Consider the following 17,968-nt stretch of genomic DNA (forward strand, 5'->3'; position numbering starts at 1 on the left):
GTGCTTGGTTCATTTCATTTGGCATAATATCCTGCAGGTTCATCCGTGTTGTTGCAAACAGCAGGATTTCCTTCAAGGCTGGATGGTATTCCACTGTGTATAAACCACATTTTCTTCATTCATTCATCCATTCACAGACACTCAGGCTATTTCCACATCTTGGCTACTGTGAATGATGCTGAAATTAACATGGGCCTGCAGATAGCTCTTCAAGAGCCTCATTTCAATTCCTTTGGATAAATACCCAGTAGTGGGATTGCTGGATCATTGGAGTTCTATTTTTAATTTTCTGCGGAACTTCCATACCGTTATCCATAATGGCTGTACTGATATACGTTCCCACCAACGGTGTGCGAAGGTTCCCTTTTCCCCATACGCTCACCACCACTTATCTCTAGACTTTTGGATAACAGCCATTCTTGCAGGTGTGATGGGATATCTCACTGTGGTTTTGATTTGCATTTCCCTGATGCTGAGCGATGTTGAACACCTTCTTAGATACCTGTTGACCATTTATATATCTTCTTTTTTCTTTTTTTTTGAGTTGGAGTCTTGCTCCGTCACCCAGGCTAGAGTGCAGTGGCATGATATTGGTTCACTGCAACCTCCACCTCCTGGGTTCAAGCGATTCTCCTGCCTCAGCCAGGTGCCTGCCGCCACGGCCAGCTAATTTTTGTATTTTTAGTAGAGACGGGGTTTCACCATGTTGGCCAGGCTGGTCTCGAACTACTGACCTCAGGTGATCTGCCTACCTTGGCTTCCCAAAGTGCTGGGATTACAGGCATGAGCCACCGTGCCCAGCCTATGTATCTTCTTTTGAGAAATGTCCATTTGGGTCCTTTGCCCCATTTTCTTTCACTTTTGTTGTATGAGTTCCTTACATATTTTGGCTACTAACCCCTGGTCATATGTATGGTTTGCAAATATTTCTCCCATTCCAGAGGTTCTCCCTCCTTCTGGAAGCATGTTCTTCCCATGAGCTCTGAGACATCACTCAGGTTTTGGTTTCAGGGCTCAATTTGTAGACTTCTTTTGTTCTTTATCTTTCCTTGTCTAATCTCTAGCTTTCAGTACCATCTACATGCCGAGGACTCTATAATTCACATCTCTGGTTTGATCCTTCTCTCTTGAACTCCAGACATGCATCTCTGACTCTGTTCTGTCTCCCCTCGAATGTCCAATAGACGTCTCAAACCAAACACATCTGGAACCAGACTCCAGATCTCCCTAGCCTCTTCCTTCACCAGCTTTGTCTTTTCCTGCTCCATCATCCTGTGGACCCTGGGGCTGTCCTTGTTGCCTCCCTTTTCTCCCATTCCATGTTCAATTTGTCAGTAATTGTTTTTTTTTTTTTTGAGACGGGGTCTCGCTCTGTTGCCCAGGCTGGAGTACAGTGGCGTGATCTTGGTGCACTGCAACCTCCGCCTCCTGGGTTCAAGGGATTCTTTTGCCTCAGCCTCCCCAGTAGCTGGAATTACAAGCATGCACTACCATACCCAGCTAATTTTTGTATTTTTAGTAGAGATGCGGTTTCGTCATGTTGGCCAGGCTGGTCTCGAACTCCTGACCTCAAGTGATCTGCCCGCCTTGGGCTCCCAAAGTGCTGGGATTACAGGTGTGAGCCACTGTGCCCAGCCTGATTTGTTAGCGAATTCTACCAGCTCTGCTGTTGGGACTAACTGAGAGTGGCCACTTCTCACTCTGCTCTCACCTGATCTGAGCCCCCTTCATGGCCCACCCGGATAGTTCAGATGCCTCCCCATAGCTTCTGGGCTTTCCCCATTTCAGACTCTGCTCAGCACAGCAGCCAGCGGGACCCTCTGAAGGTCCCAGTCCTCCACTCAGAGGACTTCACTCAAGAGTGACAGCCAAAGCCCCGAAGGACCCCAGGTGCTCCAGCCCCGGCTTTCCCATCTCCCATTGCGCTCCCTGGAACTCACTCTGGGGGCACACAAGGCTCTCCGTATACCCCAAGTACCTGTCTACCCTGGGACCTTTGCTCTTTTTTCCTCTCTTTCTGGATCCATGTGATTTGTGCCCTGTTCTCCTTCAGGTTTTTGCTCAAATATCACCTTCTCATTAAGTCCTTTCCTAACAACCTTTTTTTTTTTTTTTTTTTGAGACAGAGTCTTGATCTGTTGCCCAGGCTGGAGTGCAGTGGTGCAACAACGGCTCACTGCACCCTCACTCGGCCAGGCTCAGGCACTCCTCCCACCTCCCACCCCGTTGGCTGGGACTACAGGCATGTGCCACCACACCCGGCTAATTTTGTTGTTGTTTTCTTTTTGTAGAGACAGGCTTTTACCATGTTGCCCAGGCTGGTCTGGGACTCCTGGAGTCAAGCAATCCACCCACCTCGGCCTTCCAAAGTGCCAGGATTACAGTTGTGAGCCACTGAGCCCAGCCCTTAACAACCCATTTAAAATTTCAAACCCTGGCTGGGCACAGTGGCTCACGCCTGTAATCTCAGCAATTTGGGAGACCGAGCGCGGATCACCTGGGGTCAGGAGCTCGAGACAAGCTTGGCCAACATGGTGAAACCCTGTCTCTACTAAAAATACAAAAATTAGCTGGGCATGGTGGCAGGCGCCTGTAATCTCAGCTACTCAGGAGGCTGAGGTGGGAGAATCACTTGAACCTGGGAGGCAGAGGTTGCAGTGAGCCAAGATTGCACCACTGCACTTCAGCCTGGGTGACAGAACAAGACTCCATCTCAGGAAAAAAAAGAAAGAAATAAAATAAAATAAAATAAAATAAAATAAAATAAAATAAAATAAAATAAAATTTCAGGCTGGATGCGCTGGCTTACTCCTGTAATCCCAGCACTTTGGGAGGCCGAGGTGGGTGGATCACGAAGTCAAGAGATCGAGACCATCCTGGCCAACATGGTGAAACCCCGTCTCTACTAAAAATACAAAAATTAGCTGGGCATGGTGGCAGGCACCTGTAATCCCAGCTACTTGGGAGGCGGAGGAAGGATAATCGCTTGAACCTGGGAGGTGGGGGTTGCAGTGAGCTGAGATTGCACCACTGCACTTCAGCCTGGCGGCAGAGCAAGACTCCGTGTCAAAAAAAAAAAAAAAAAAAAAAAAATTCAAACCTCCTCATGGACCTGGCTCTCCCCTAACCTGCTTCATTTACCACCACCTGGCGGTATTATTTATTTTGCCCCTTGTTGGCCTTCCCTCCCTAACATCTAAGCTCACATTGTCCCTGCTCACTGCGTTATTCCCAGCTCTGAGAACAATGCTGGGCACACAATAACTGCTCAATAAACACGTGTCATTGACCAACTGAAAGACTGGAGCTCTCAGAACGTGCATGAATGTGCCTGCCACGCACCAGTTGGGTGCAGTCTGACTGGAATGCAGTATCAGCTTCGGTGTGCTCATGGGTTGATGAAGTTAATGCGTCACTGATGTTCGTGAATGTTGATGTCAGTACCTTGGTTATCACAGGTCCAGGAGGTAGCACTTTCTCCGTTCACATCCACAGTTGCCGCTCAGGTACGGGTCATGTTTTCTGGAGCATGTAGGCCTCTGCTGTATTCTGTATGGTGTTGTGCACCTACACATTTTCCTGGGTCTGTCTATTAACTCACCACTTACAAGCCTCGACAGTCTGGTGGCTGCCACACTGCTGCCGGCGCCGCCCTGGCCCCTTTCTTTTCCCATGGGAGGCATATGCTAGGGGGGCAATATTTAGTTTTCCCAGCTGGTGCTCCTGGGCAATGCCTTGAGGGGTGTCATCCATCTTTAGGGCTTCCTTGGCAACATGCCTTTCCTCCTTCCTTCCTCCTCCTTCACCCCAGATGGAATGAGACTCTTATGCTGGATTCCATCCTAAATCGGGGCTACCTGTATTAATGAGCTGTGTGACTTGGGTAAGCTCTTCCCCTTTGCTGACACTCCTCCCACCTGTGGGATGAGGTGCCTTGTGTCTCTCCTACTCCCCACCTGTGGGATGAGGTGCCTTGTGTCTCTCCTACTCCCCACCTGTGGGATGAGGTGCCTTGCGTCTCTTCTACTCCCCACTTAAGCCATGGCACTGGGGCTCTTCTCTGGAGTAACAACCAGCCGCCAAGAATGAGAGTCAACTGGACACTGGTGCGGGAGGCAGACACAGCTAAGGGTTATGTGTTCCAGCTCTTCCAACCAGACAGACACATTCCTTTTTTTTTTTCTTTTTTTGGAGACAGAGTCTTGCTCTGTTGTCCAGGCTGGAGTGCAGTGACACGGTCTTGGCTCACTGCAACCTCTGTCTCCTGGGTTCAAATGATTCTCCTGCCTCAGCCTCCCAAATAGCTGGGATTACAGGCACCCGCCACCACGCCTGGATAATTTTTGTATTTTTAGTAGAGACGGGGTTTCACCATGTTGGTCAGGCTGGTCTCGATCTCCTGACCTCAGGTGATCCATCTGCCTCGGCCTCCCAAAGTGCTGGGATTACATGTGTAGGCCACCACACCTGGCCCATGTTCCTTTTTAAATCTGCTTCCCCTAGTGCTCATGTGGTTGGTTAGTGCTTACTTTTCACCCCTCGGCGGGTGAGAGCTGCCAGACTTGGAATCTGACTCTGCTGCCTGCTTTTTTTTTTTTTTGAGACCTCTTGGCTGGAATGCAATGGTGCAATCTCGGCTCACTGCAACCTCCCTCTCCCAAGTTCAAGTGATTCTCCTGCCTCAGCCTCCCGAGTAGCTGGGATTACAGGCATGCGCCACCACACCCGGCTAATTTTGTATTTTTAGTAGAGATGGGGTTTCACCATGTTGGTCAGGCTGGTCTCGAACTCCCGACCTCAGGTGATCTGCCCGCCTTGGCCTCCCAAAGTGTTGGGATTACAGGTGTGAGCCACCGCACCCGTCCTGCCTGCTGTTTTTGTGATCTCACCAGGTCAACTAAATTGGAACTCAGTTTCCTCATTTGGGCATAAAAACCCATATCCTCCCAGCTTCGTGGGCCTTTCATGAAGATTCAAGAGTTCCAAAGGGCTTTGTGAATATTAGGGAGAAATTGAATCCCCTTATAGCACAGGACATCATCCTAAATCTAGAAATGATTTTTTTCTTTTTTGAGACAGTGTCTTGCTCTGTTACCTGGCTGGAGTGCAATGGCTCCATCATGGCCTACTGCAAACTCTGCCCCCCTGGCTCAAGCAATCCTCCCACCTCAGCCTTCCAAGTAGCTGGGACTATAGGCGCATGCCACCACACCTGGCTAATTTCTGTATTTTTTTTTGTAGAGTCAGGGTCTCACTATGTTGCCCAGGCTGTTCTCTAACTCCTGAGCTCAAGTGATCCGCCCACCTTGGCCTCCCAAAGTGCTGGGATTACAGGTGTGAGCCACCACACACAGCCCTAGAAATGATTTTTAATTTTAATTTTTTTTTTTTTTTGAGACAGAGTCTCACTCTATTGCTCAGGCTGGAGTGCAGTGGTACAATCTCGGCTCACTGCAACCTCTGCCTCCTGGGTTCAAGCGATTCTCCTGCCTCAGCCTCTCGAATAGCTGGGATTACAGGTGCCTGCCACCATGCCCGGCTAATTTTTGTATTTTTAGTAGAGATGGGGTTTCACCATGTTGGCCAGGCTGGTCTCGAACTCCTGACCTCAGGTGATCTGCCCGCCTCGGCCTCCCAAAGCGCTGGGATTAAAGGTGTGAGCCACCGCGCCCAGCCTAGAAATGATTTTTAAACAGAGATTTCCAAATACTAGGCAGTGATGCTTTGCTAACTGGCTATCTGATTAATATCAATATTGTAATTATGGGGCCAAAAGCCCCTTGGAGGGTCTTAAGTTATGTATGGGGTTGGGGGCTGGTGGGGAGGGATGTGTGTGCTGCTCAGAGATGGTACGAGCCTAGGGATGGCTAGAATTTCTTGCACCTAAGCTCAGCCTGCCCTCAGGATGCTGGAGGGGATGGATGTGGTTCAGCTTCAGCTGTACAAATATTTCTGCGAATTGGGTCCAAACAGCCAAGGTGGCAGGTGTACGGCAGAGCCTGAAGGGCCGAGGAGCTGGCTGGATGAATGGAGGGCCTGGGGACCTGCCTGCCTCCCACATATCTCTCACTCCCCAGCCTCCGACCTGGCTTCTCATCCGTGCACCCCTTTGCTCTGCCCGAGGGCACCCTACCTTGTACCCCTGGATGTCTCCATTCTGGCTGTCCAGCGGAGGTGGCTCCCAAGTCACGTCCAGCTGTGTGGCTGTGGCGCCGTGGACGACCACGTTACGAGGTGCTGCTGTGGGCACTGGAGGGCGTGCAGGGTAGGCAGTGAGCATGCGAGTAAACCTGGGAGGGGAGGTGGGCTGGGCGGGATGGGGAGCCCAGATCCCGTCTCTTCCAGCTGAACTGGGTGGGGCTGGGAAAGGCATGCTGGGGCTGGACAGGGCGGGCGCTGCTCACCTGCCTCCCCAACAAAGACCTCCTGCGGGGGGCTGGAGGGCCCCTCGCCCACAGCGTTGTACACGCTCATCCGTATCTCGTACCGCCTGTGCTTGTTCAGGTCTGTGGGGGAGAGTAGGGGAGGGGAAGCACACTGAGGTCACCGTCATTGCTGGGAAGGTGTCCCCAGGGAGGGTGGAGGCTGCAGGGGGAGGAATGAGGCACCCCCACCATTCTAGCCCCCTCTGTGAAGGTGCAGGAAGGAGGAGGTGAGAGGCGGGGCCCCCAGGGGATGCTCTGTGCCAATCTGGACATAGGGCAATGCTGGTTGGCCTCTTGGCCTAGGGTGGCCGTACATTTTATTGTTCAACTGGACACTTTTGAGACTGAAAACCACTATGGATATTTACACCGGGACAACCAGTGTAAACCAAAGCTGTCCTGGGCATGCCTGGACATAGGGTCACCCCCTACCCCCAGCCTGTCCTCTTTCCCCACTGTGACAGATGCCCAGAGTCCCCATCCACCAACTCTTTACACAGCGGGGCTCAGCTCCAGGGGGGAGGGGTGCATTGGATGTGAATTCTGGACTAAGAAACCTGATGTTTCTGCCAAGTTTGAGGTGCTTGGCTGAGAATGCCTGGCAGAACTTGGGAATGGGACGCAGCTGCAAGAAACGGGCGCAGTCACTGTCCCCCGTAGCTGAAAGTTTCTCCCACCCTCTCCACTCTTCTCTCTGGGTTCCCCGCCCCTGCTTCCTTCCCCTGGGTAGGTCTACCCTTTAACAGGGTTGTGAGAGGGGTGTCACCCTTGCCTAGCTGTCTATGCAGCCTGGGTTGGTCACTGGTTGACGGAGGAAGGAGGAAGAGAATTTAGCCTTAAACTAGTGCTATTTTCTCCTGAGCACGAAACCCTCTTGCCTAAGGCCCTGGGTCTCAGGAAGAACCACGGCTGGGGCTTTAGAGAAAGATGAAGGGTTAGGGCATGCAAGCAGCAGGAACATGTCTGGTGCACGGGAGGATGACGGACGCAGGTGACTAAAACTGCTGTCACCTCCCTCCAGGTGTGGGGCCAGACTGTAAGACCCAGCTGGGCCGAGAAGTGCCTTCGATGGGACTAGATGGGGCAGCAACCACGTGGACACCTGCCCACCTACCCAGCAGCATCCAACAGCTCCTGCTGCGGCCCCGCTGTCACTGTCCCCCGACCCAGCGGAGCACAGGGTTACAGACTTCCCTTTTCCAGCCCACACCCAACAGAGGGCAGGCTTGAAGGAGACTTTCCCTGTCATCGGCCTACTTTTCCGTGTGTTTAGGGTTATCACTTGTGTTCAGGGTAGTCCTGTTTCTTAAGCCCCCTGGGGTGGGCACACCCCCTCAGCCTGTGATCAGGTCTCTCGAGGAGGCCCCACTCCCAATCCCCTGCGAGGCCTGGGCCCGCGATGAAGCCACCATGCAAGGAGACTTACTGTCCAGCTCGTACTGCGTGAGGCTGGGCCGGCTCAGGTTCCGCATGGAGTACATGGCTATGGGGTGGGGGTGCCGGGGCGGGGGCGCAGAGGGAGACAGCAGACAGAGGAGGTTAGTGCTCACACATCCCCACCCCACAAAGAAACCCTGGCCAGGTGGGGCTGACGGCGTGAACGGACAGGAAGAGTGTTTCCAAATTTCCAGTGCTGAGTTACGGGCCAGGATAACAGGGTGGTGGGGGCAGGGGAATGTGGAGGCTCCCTGGACAGTCTGCCCCACCCTGGTGTGCAATGGCCCAAGGTGATGTGAGCTCTTTGTAGCCCAGCATCTCTAGGAACATCTCTGGGGGACCCTCTCACCCCAATTCTCTTCCTTGTTTCAGGGCAGAGCTCCTGGAAACCAGCATGAAATGGAGTCGTTAATTTCCTCATATGAACCAGAAACAATTTTACTACTAGGAAATATGACTATATTATACACAGGCAATATAAAATCACAACCACAAGCACATATGGGCAAAAAAAAAAAAAAAAGAAGGAAAAAAAGTCCACCAAAAACGCAAGCTGTTGGATCAGCTACTTCAGAGTTTTTCTATTAATATTCCTTTGCTACATGCTCATCATTTTGTTGTCTACTAACTCACTAGAAGACAAGGCACAAAAGGCTTGAGAGAACTAAGGGAGGAAACGTGAAAATGAAGAGGCTGGGTCGGGCGCAGTGGCTCATGCCTGTAATCTCAGCACTTTGGGAAGCCAAGGTGGGTGGATCACCTGAGGTCAGGAGTTCGAGACCACCTGAGGTCAGGAGTTTGAGACGAGCCTGGCCAACACAGTGAAACCCGGTCTCTACTAAAAACACAAAAATTAGCTGGGCATAGTGGTGCACGCCTGTAGTTCCAGCTACTTGGGAGGCTGGGGCAGGAGAATCACTTGAACCTGGGCAGCAGAGCCGAGATCATGCCACTGTACTCTAGCCTGGGTGACAGAGCAAGACTCTGTCTCAAAAAACAAAAAAACAAAAAAACAAAAAACAAAAAACAAAAGCCGGGCGCAGTGACTCATGCCTGTAATCTCAGCACTTCGGAAGGCCGAGGCAGGTGGATCACCTGAGGTCAGGAGTTCGAGACCAGCCTGGCTAACATGGTGAAACCCCGTTTCTACTAAAAATACAAAAAATTAGCTGGGCGTGGTAGTGTGCGCCGTTAATCCCAGCTACTCGGGAGGCCTCAGGCAGGAGAATCGCTTGAACCTGGGAGGCGGAGGTTGCAGTGAGCTAAGATGGTGCCATTGCACTCCAGCTTAGGCAACAAGAGTGAAAACTCCATTTCAAAAAAAAAAAAGAAGAGGCTCTTAAACTGACCCCTCTCCTGCTAGTCTGTTTGGGTGAGTGTCCCACACCCACCTGAGTACCCAGTCCTCTGGGGTACCCCTGCCTGCTGCCGTCTTCTACTACGAATCAGTCATGGAGTCCCAGGTGGGTGGATAGAGGATATTTAGGGAAGGAGGCTCTTTATGAAAATCTCTAGTGGTCTGAGTCCAAATCTTAGGTGAACGCAAGCACTTCAGACCCAAACAAGCCAAAGGTGTAGATGAACATCAGTTTTGAGCCACTGGGAAAACCTCAGTTTTTTCTTTCATTATGTACCAAGGTGTTCTAATTATTGTTGCTATCTGCTGTGCTGTAACATATTTTATCGGTTGCACCACTTTGCAGCATTTTCTCTAAAGCCCTTAACTGTCATAAATGCACCTAACTGTCTGCCAATGTGGAATACTAAATAATTATTATGTGAGTGACTGATTTACTTTGAAAAATCAAAAACAGGCCAGGTACAGTGGCTCACGCCTGTAATCCCAGCCCTTTGGGAGGCCAAAGCGGGCAGGCTACTTAAGGTCAGGAGTTCAAGAGCAGCCTGGCCGACATGGTGAAACCCCGTCTCTACTAACAACAACAACAACAACAACAACAACAACAACAAAATTAGCTGGGCGTGGTGGCACACGCCTGGAGTCCTTGCTACTTGGGAGGCTGAGACACAAGAATCACTTGAACCCAGGAAGCGGAGGTTGCAGTGAGCTGAGATGGCACCATTACACTCCAGCCTGGGCAACAGAGCGAGACTCTGTCTAAAAAAAACCAAAAAACAAAAAAACCTCAAGTCCTGGAGCATCTGCGCCCATCACATATCATCTCCCATACTGGCCTCGGTCCACCCTGAGTCTGTGCCTCGGTTCCAACCTCCTGCTCTCTTGCCACATGACTGCAACAGCCTCTATCTGGGCGCCTGCCTCTGGCTCTCCATCCTCCCACCATGGCCAAGCCATCATCCTCATGCCACCAAAGTGACTCCTAACACAAAAGTCCAAACACGTCTTTCCCTTGCCGTGGTCTCCTGGGCATCGGCTCTCCCTGACATTTCCACCTGGGCTCCCCTCTTTCCTTCCTTTGCTCCAGGGGACAGGCAGGGCAGTGGCTTCCCCCAGGAAAAAGAGGGGGCCAGGACTACTGCTCTAGGGGTGTGACCAGGTGAGGCTTCTGGTCCCTCAAGGGCAGGGTGCTCCTTCTCATGCACCAGGCTGTCCCCGTCCCTTCTTCCTGGTTAACTTGGCATCATCCTTCCGTGTTAGCGCCAGTGCTGGTGCCGGGGAAGCCTTGCCTGTCCCTGGCTTTAGGTCCTCCTAGAATGTTTCCTTCCCAGCTCGCCTGGCTCCTCCTCCAGCCTGCAACTCCAAGAGGGCAGGGACCCTGTCTGTCTTGATCATTGGTGTGCTCCACAGTGACTCGGGGCCCATAGAAGGTGCTCAGTAAATATTCAGTAAATGAATGAATGGGATGGGAGGAGGGAGAGGCACACATGGAGGAGGGAGGCAGGGTTTCAGGTTAGAGTGGTTCCAGGAAGCTGAGAGCTCCAGAGCGGGAAGGTGAGGGTGACCGCCCCCATCCCACCCATTCCTCTGGCTCCCAAGTGTCACTCACAGGTAAGCTCAGCCCATGTGGCCCCTGGGTTGTTGATGCCTCGAAGCGTGAAGCCCCTCAGTCCTTCATAGAGCAGCTCCCGGTATCGGATCCGGAAGCCCAGGAGGATGCCATTGATCTTGTCCTCTGCTGGCGGCTGCAGGAAGGGAGTAGGGTATGGGGAGGGGACCTGGACCACCACCCACCCCTCCCCACGCTCTCTCATCATGCCTCCTGCAGCCACAGAGCAGGGACTGTGTTTTAACCAGGAAAAGAAATCAAGATAATATTGGGCATTTTAAATTTACAAAGCACTTCTGATGAGGCCTTTTCATCCCCGCAGCATTCCCTAGAAGGAGGGAAGGGCAGGAATCAGTAATCGCCTTTTACCCAAGCAGGAAACTGAGGCTCAGAGATGTTAAGGAACTTGCCCAAGATCACACAGCATCATTGGGGCCTGGAGCACACAGCTGTTTTCCTAGAGCCGCTCCTTGTTCACCTCCTTTGTCTTCAAGAGCTGCCCTCACCTGATCACCAGCCTCCCCAGGCCTGCTGGTCCCTGCCTTAGCATCTGGATAACACTTCCTGGTGTTTCCTGCAAGCTGAGCCCTCTCCTACTCTTAGTACATGCAAGGGTGAGTGTGCCCCTCACCCCTTCATCAAGTTCTCCTTTGCTTCCTCTCCCGTCTACAGCTTAGCTGCAGAACAGGCTTCGGGAGAAGGTGGAAACTACTTCTTAATGATACTGCTTATGAAGAATGGTCTGACCAGCCTGGCCAACATGGCGAAACCCCGTCTCTACTAAAAATATAAAAATTAGCTGGGTGTGGTGGCATGTGCCTGTAGTCCTGCTTGGAAGGCTGAGGAAAGAGAATCGTGTGAAGCTGGGAGGCGGAGGTTGCAGTGAGCCAAGATCGAGCCACTGTACTCCAGCCTGGGCGACAGAGCAAGACTGTGTCTCAAAACAAAACAAAACAAAAACCCCAAAAAACCAAAAACCTGCTGAAACAGCTCAGGCTTTGTTAGCTCCTTAATGGTTTCCCCGGCTGCCATGGGCACCTCCCTGCCCCCTCCCTCTGCCACGTTGCTCCAGCCTCGTCCCGGTCACAGGTGCACTAAGTCATGTTTATCTACGGGAGCGTCCTCTCCTTGAGCTGTGTGTCTCAGGCTGGGGGGACCCTCCTGGCTTTGTCTTCAAGGGCTTTCCCTTTGTGGGGTGGCAGATGGCTGAAGGGGAGTGTCTGCCCCTTTGATCTGGAGAAGTGGTGATGGGAGTTCAGTGCTTTTAACTTTTAGTAGAGATGGGGTTTTGCCAGGGGTCCCTCTCATGTGGGTGACCTACTGAGGCAAGGCTGAACTTCAGAGGGCACAGGAGGGCCCCGCGGGGCAGGACCCATGAGCAGCCTGGTCGCTGAGGTTTGCCCATGATCTTCCCTAGGCCATGGCGGAGCAGGCAGTGCCCACCGAAGAGTGGGCATCTGGAAGGGGTATGGACGAAGGGGGGCATTCCTCTCTACTTGCACAGTGATGATGACGGGCATAGGTCTCTGCAAGGAATCCCTTCACCGACCAGTGGGGCTTCATGGAGACTCTGGGGGCCCTGAGAGCCACAAGCACTTTTCAGCCCAAGGACTCAGCAGGCCTAAGGCTAATACACCTGGCCCTGCCACTCACTGGCTATGTGACCTGGGGCCATTCGGGTCCCCTCCCTGAGTCTCAGTGGTTGTCTGCAGAAGAGGATGACAGCACCTGCCTGATGTGACTATCTAGAGAGTGTAATGAGGTGTGTTATGGGAGTGTGTACGTGTGGGCACACGGTGTATAGAATGTTCTGTGACATGCACATGCCTGGATTTCTCATGGCTTCCCAGGCGCTCTGGGGGCAGAGAACTTGGGGGCTCCACGTAGCCCTGGTGGGGACTGCTGGCTTTCCAGTCCCAGAGCAGAGCTCGTCTGGGTCTTACGGAGGTTTCCTGCCCGCTGGGCCGTACCTGCCATCGGATTAGCACGGAGGTGGTGGTGTGGGGCGTCACGGAGAGGATGGTGGGTGCTTCGTCGGGGGCTGTGGGGAGAAGCAGACAGGTGGGTTCTGGGGGCCGCAGCTTCAAGTCCCCCAGGAGCCCACTGGGACCAGATTCTGCTAATACTGGACTGCGGGGCAGGTCCAGATTGCATCGCCCTCCATGCCTGCTGGCCCGATTTCTGCAGAACAAAGGGCTGGTGTAAAGGGGAGGGAGGGAGGGACTGTAAGCTGACTCAGCCCAAACCCAAGGGTCCCAGAGCCCCCTCCGCTCTGCTCCTCAGAGCCATAGACCACTTCTGCTGCTGCTGAGAACTCCTGTCCCGCTCACTGGCAGCTTGTGGGACACAAAGAAGGAATACGCCACAGGCCAGGCTGGGCCTGGGACCCTGAGCCCTTGGCAAAAGTGTCTCTGGCCCAAACCTCCCTGAGACCCTACCCTGGGAGCTGAAGGGCCCAGTGGGTCCCACGCCCCTCTCATCTTTGGAGGCCCCTCCCCCCGGAAGAAAATGCCCCGTGCCCAGGAAGCAGCCAGTGGGCTGAGAGAGAGACTGCTGGGGAAGGGGTACTGACCAGCCTGCAGGGTGGTCAGTGACTCCGACTCCTCGCTGAACTCGCTGTCGCCAATGTCATTGGTCGCCTTCACTCGGAACTTGTAGGACGTGAAGGGCTTCAGCCTGTAGGGAGAAATCAGGGCCAATGAGCCAAGATGCTCCTTAAAGGCCTCGCCCCATGCCCCCACCAAGGAGTCTCCCTGATCTGGCCCTGCTCGGGAAAGGGGGCAGGGTGCCAGCCCACTACACAGAAGGGCACACTGAGGCTCAGAAAGGAGCTTTGCTGCAAAGAGGACAAACTGGGACCCGGTCCCAGGGGTCCCAAGCACCTAGACCAGGTCCTCCAGACCATGCCAGCTTGGGGTGCCTTTAGCCCCAGTAGTAAGCCATGGCATCCCGAGAAGGAAATGTCTGCAGCTTCCCCACTTCGCAGAACCATGCAGTCACAAAAGCACCAATACCTCCACTCGGAACAAACTCCTCCCCTGCCCCCAACAAACTGCCATCTCTTTCTTTTTTTTTGTTTGAGATGGAGTCTCACTCTGTTGCCCAGGCTGGAGTGCAGTGGTGCGATCTTGGCTCACTGCAACCTCCGCCTCCCGCGTTCAAGCGATTCTCGTGCCTCAGCCTCCTGAGTAGCTGGGATTACAGGCACGTGCTACCACACCCGGCTAATTTTTGTATTTTAGTAGAGACAGTGTTTCACCATGTTGGCCAGACTGGTTTCAAACTCCTGACCTCAAGTGATCCTCCCGCCTCGGCCTCCCAAAGTGCTGGGATTCCGGGCGTAAGCCACCGCTCCTGGCCTCTCTTTTTTTAAATGTAGTAAATTAGGGAAGAGCTGAGGTTCTCAGGAGTTAAGCAGTACTTCATCTCTATAAGCCTTATTTCCTCTGGGAGCAAACGTCTCTCTTTTAGATTTATGGGGGGTGGGAGAGGTGGGGAAGAAAGTATTGCTCAAAACTCCCGGTCACATCAACTGGAATATAAAAAATTCAACCCACTCGGAATTAAATTGAAGCTAGAATTAGGGAGTGACGCTCCACTCCCCTATTAAAGCTGGAGAGGAAGATGCCGCCTGGCTGGAAGAATCACTAATGAAGGATGACAGGCACTTCACTAAAGGGGGACTTCTAGGCTCCAGAAATAGATAATTAAGAGGCAACCTAACAGAGTTCCAGAGGGAACAGAGCGAGGAAGAGCAGGATAGAGCTAATTTGCGAGGGTGAGAGTGGATGCGGGGGCCGCCTGGGTGGTGCATGTAGGAGGAGAGCTGGGGGCAGGCTGGAGGTGTTTTCAGAAGGCCCCCTACCCAGTGGAGGAGCACCGCTGGTCCCGGCGGGGAGAGGGGCGGTGGGGATGCTGGCATGGACCCGAGCCTTACCTGTCCACAATGAAGCTGGAGGCGTTGTGGCTCACGGAGGCCGAGTGCAGTGCCCACCTGCCGCTGGGCAGCTCGCGGGTCTGGATGGTGTAGTAGCGCACAGGGGAGAGCCCGTCGCTCCCTGGCTCCCAGGACAGCAGCACGCTGCGTGCTCTCACATCCTCCTGCTGCACCATCGGCCTGCTGGGGGGCTGCGGACGGTCTGGGAGGTGGCAGAGGGGGAGGAGCAGGTGAGTGGGCCAGGCCGTGGTGGAGGGGGCTGGACTTTCTCGAGAGAGGAAAGGAGGTGATCTGGGCTCAGGCCTGGCATCCCCTTCCCATCCCAATTCCATGCACGCAGGATCCCTGCAGGTTCTCACGCCTGGGTACAGCCGGCACCCCTCTCCTGGTTAGAGGCCCACCCTCAGGCTCCTAGAGCCCCAGGGCCTGGGAACTTACAGCTCCTCAGGGCAGCCCTAAGCAAGGATTGACGGTGAGGAGAGACAAGCACCCACCCAGCTCCTTTGCTCCTGCCTGAAACGAGGCTGAGCCGGGCCCTGCGCTGTCCCTGATTGAGCAGGATGAGGCTGTTTCCCTACGAGAAGCGCTGCTTCATTCCAGGCCCTAGCTTGGCTTCCTTCTCTCCCCAGCCTCACTGCCCCGCCCCTTCTGCAGGGCTTCTCAAACCTCAGCAGTACTGGAATTCAGAACAGATGACTCTGTGGCGGGGGCATCCTATGCAATGCAGGATGCTCAGCAGTGTCCCTGGCCTCCACCCACTTGATGCCAGTAGCACTCCCACACTGTGACAACCAAAATGTCTCCAGACATGTCCAATGTCACCTGTGGCCAAAGAAGTCCCCAGCTGAGAAGCACTGTACTAATGGTTTTTCCTGAGTACATTTTCTTCTTCCTTCCCCCCCTTCCTTCCCTCCCTCCCTCCTTCCTTCCCTCCCTCTCCTTCCTTCCTTCCCTCCTTCCTTCCCTCCCTCCCTCTCCTTCCTTCCTTCCTTCCCCCCTCCTCTCCTTTTCTTTCTCCCTCCCTCTTTTCTCCCTCCTTCTCTACCTTCTCCCTCCCTCCCTTCTTTCTCCCTCCCTCCCTTTTTCCCCCCTCCCCTCCCCTCCCTTTCCCTTCCCCCTCCCCTCCCCTCTCCTCCCTTCCCCTTCCCCTTCCCCTCCTTCCTTTTTCTTTCTTTATTTAAAACACAGTCAGGGTCTGTATCTGTTTCCCAGGCTGGAGTGCAGTGGCACGATCATAGCTCACTACAGCCTCAAACTCCTTGATTCAAGCAATCCTTCTACCTCAGCCTCTTGAATGGCTGGGACTACAGATGTACACCACCACACCTGGCTAATATTTCTTTCTTTCTTTTTTTTTTTTTTGAGACGGTCTTGCTCTGTAGCCCCAGGCTGGAGTGCAGTGGTGTGATCTCAGCTCACTGTGACCTCCGCCTCGCAGGTTCAAGCGATTCTTTTGCCTCAGCCTTCCAAGTAGCTGGGGTTACTGACGTGTGCCACCATGCCCAGCTAATTTTTGTATTTTTAGTAGGGACGAGGTTTCACCATGTTGGCCAGGATGGCCTTGAACTCCCGACCTCAGGTGATCCACCTGCCTCGGCCTCCCAGAATGCTAGGATTACAGGTGTGAGCCACCATGCCCGGCCTATAGCTAATATTTCTATGTTCTGTAGAGATGGTGTCTCACTATGTGGCCCAGGTTGAGAGTATTTTCTAATATATCCCTATCAGGCCAGTCGGGGTCCCAGGCTTGCTTTTGGGGAGTCCAAGATCAGGCAAGGTGCCAGCTCAGGGCAGCAGTGCAGTGGCAGCCGGGGCTCCAGGCTGCAGTCCTGATCCTGCGCCCATCTGTGTTGACAAGGCCAGGGCTGCGAGTGGGGAGGGGAGAGGGAAGATGGTCACTAACCCTCCCTTAATTAATTAATTAATTTAGACAGAGTCTTGTTCTGTCACCCAGGCTGGAGTGCAGTGGTGTGATCTTGGCTCACTGCAACCTCCGTCTCCCAGGTTCAAGTGATTCTCGTGTCTCAGCTTCCTGAGTAGCTGGGATTACAGGTGTGCGCCACCACGCTGGCTAATTTTTGTATTTTTAGTAGAGACGGGGTTTCACCATGTTGGCTAGGCTGGTCTCAAACTCCTGACCTCAAGTGATCCACCCGCCTTGGCCTCCCAAAGTGCTGGGATTACAGGCGTGAGCCACTAAGCCTGGCCACAAACTTTCCCTTTAGAAGACCAGACCAGAATAGGGTCCTTGGGTGTGAACTTGCGGCTCATCTCTGGGAGTCTATTCGACCCCTCGCTGACTTTGACTTCAGAGACTGGAGCCCACCTTCCATTCTCAACCAGGGCGCTGCAGCTCATACCAGCCACCCACTAGGAGCAGCTCAGAGCACTGGCTGGCCCCCCCTCAGCTGCCCCCAAGCCTTCCCTGGCCCCCGTGGGCAGTCACCTCTCTTCTCGGTGGTCACCACCAAGGCCTCGGCAGCTTCTCCCCAGCCCTTGCGGGTCTGGGCCGTGATGCGGAACAGGTAGACAGACTCTGGCTTGAGGCCCGTGGCTGTGTACTGCCGGGCGCTGGGTGCCAGCACCTCCACAGTGGCGGTGTTGGCCGTGGTGGTGTTGAGCCGGTGTGTGATCTGGTAAGCTGTGGGAAGGAAGCACGTGGCTATTACGGCAAGCAAGGCAAGCTGCCCCTAGGGCCCCGGGAAGGGTTGTTCCATCCAAAGCCACAGCTGTGTCTGCACATGGCCACCTTGCCGTGGTCCCTTTGGCTGTGGTCTGTCTGCCTGAGGCCTCTGGCTCACTCTCCAGTCTTCAGCTGCCACCTGGGGAGGGTGGACTGTGGGTGGCATGGAGAGGCACTCTATGCACAGTGTCTGTGACCCCCGTAACAGCCCCAAGTAAAGAAACTGAGGCCCGGAGAGGCCAGACCACCTGCTGGTAAGTGACAGAGCTGGAATCCCCGCCCAGGTCTTTCTGGGCTAACGCACTTGTCCTTCCTGCCCCCACTCTGTCTTGGGGATGTGGCATTGCTCTAGGGCAGGTGGTGCATGAGGTCAGGACTGAGAACCCTGGGACAGGTACAGGTAGTCCAAGCCCCCATTTTAAAGGTGAGGGCACTGAGGCCGCAGAGGGGAGTAGACTTGCTCAAGTTCACGCAGCTGCCGACCAGAACCCTGGGTGTGTGTATTGGGGGAACCCTAAAT

The 17,968-nt window shown here is 53.7% G+C and overlaps 1 protein-coding gene across 2 annotated transcripts in view; it reads right to left on the reverse strand.

Moving 5' to 3' along the window:
• The window catches only part of SDK2 (sidekick cell adhesion molecule 2), a 316,025-nt gene that overhangs the window by 38,897 nt on the left and 259,160 nt on the right, over positions 1-17,968 (reverse strand). The window contains exons 29-36 of one of the 2 annotated variants that reach the window (XM_003813355.5): positions 17,212-17,406; positions 14,766-14,967; positions 13,401-13,504; positions 12,799-12,869; positions 10,829-10,964; positions 7,852-7,908; positions 6,405-6,506; positions 6,134-6,249 (exon numbers count right to left, since the gene is read on the reverse strand). In XM_003813355.5, the coding sequence (XP_003813403.3) occupies positions 6,134-6,249; positions 6,405-6,506; positions 7,852-7,908; positions 10,829-10,964; positions 12,799-12,869; positions 13,401-13,504; positions 14,766-14,967; positions 17,212-17,406 (983 nt within the window). The remainder of the gene's footprint in view (positions 1-6,133; positions 6,250-6,404; positions 6,507-7,851; positions 7,909-10,828; positions 10,965-12,798; positions 12,870-13,400; positions 13,505-14,765; positions 14,968-17,211; positions 17,407-17,968) is intronic. The other variant, XM_008965925.4, reaches the window with a different exon arrangement.

This window comes from Pan paniscus, chromosome 19 (genome assembly GCF_029289425.2).
Source record: "Pan paniscus chromosome 19, NHGRI_mPanPan1-v2.0_pri, whole genome shotgun sequence".
Classification (NCBI taxonomy): domain Eukaryota; kingdom Metazoa; phylum Chordata; class Mammalia; order Primates; family Hominidae; genus Pan; species Pan paniscus.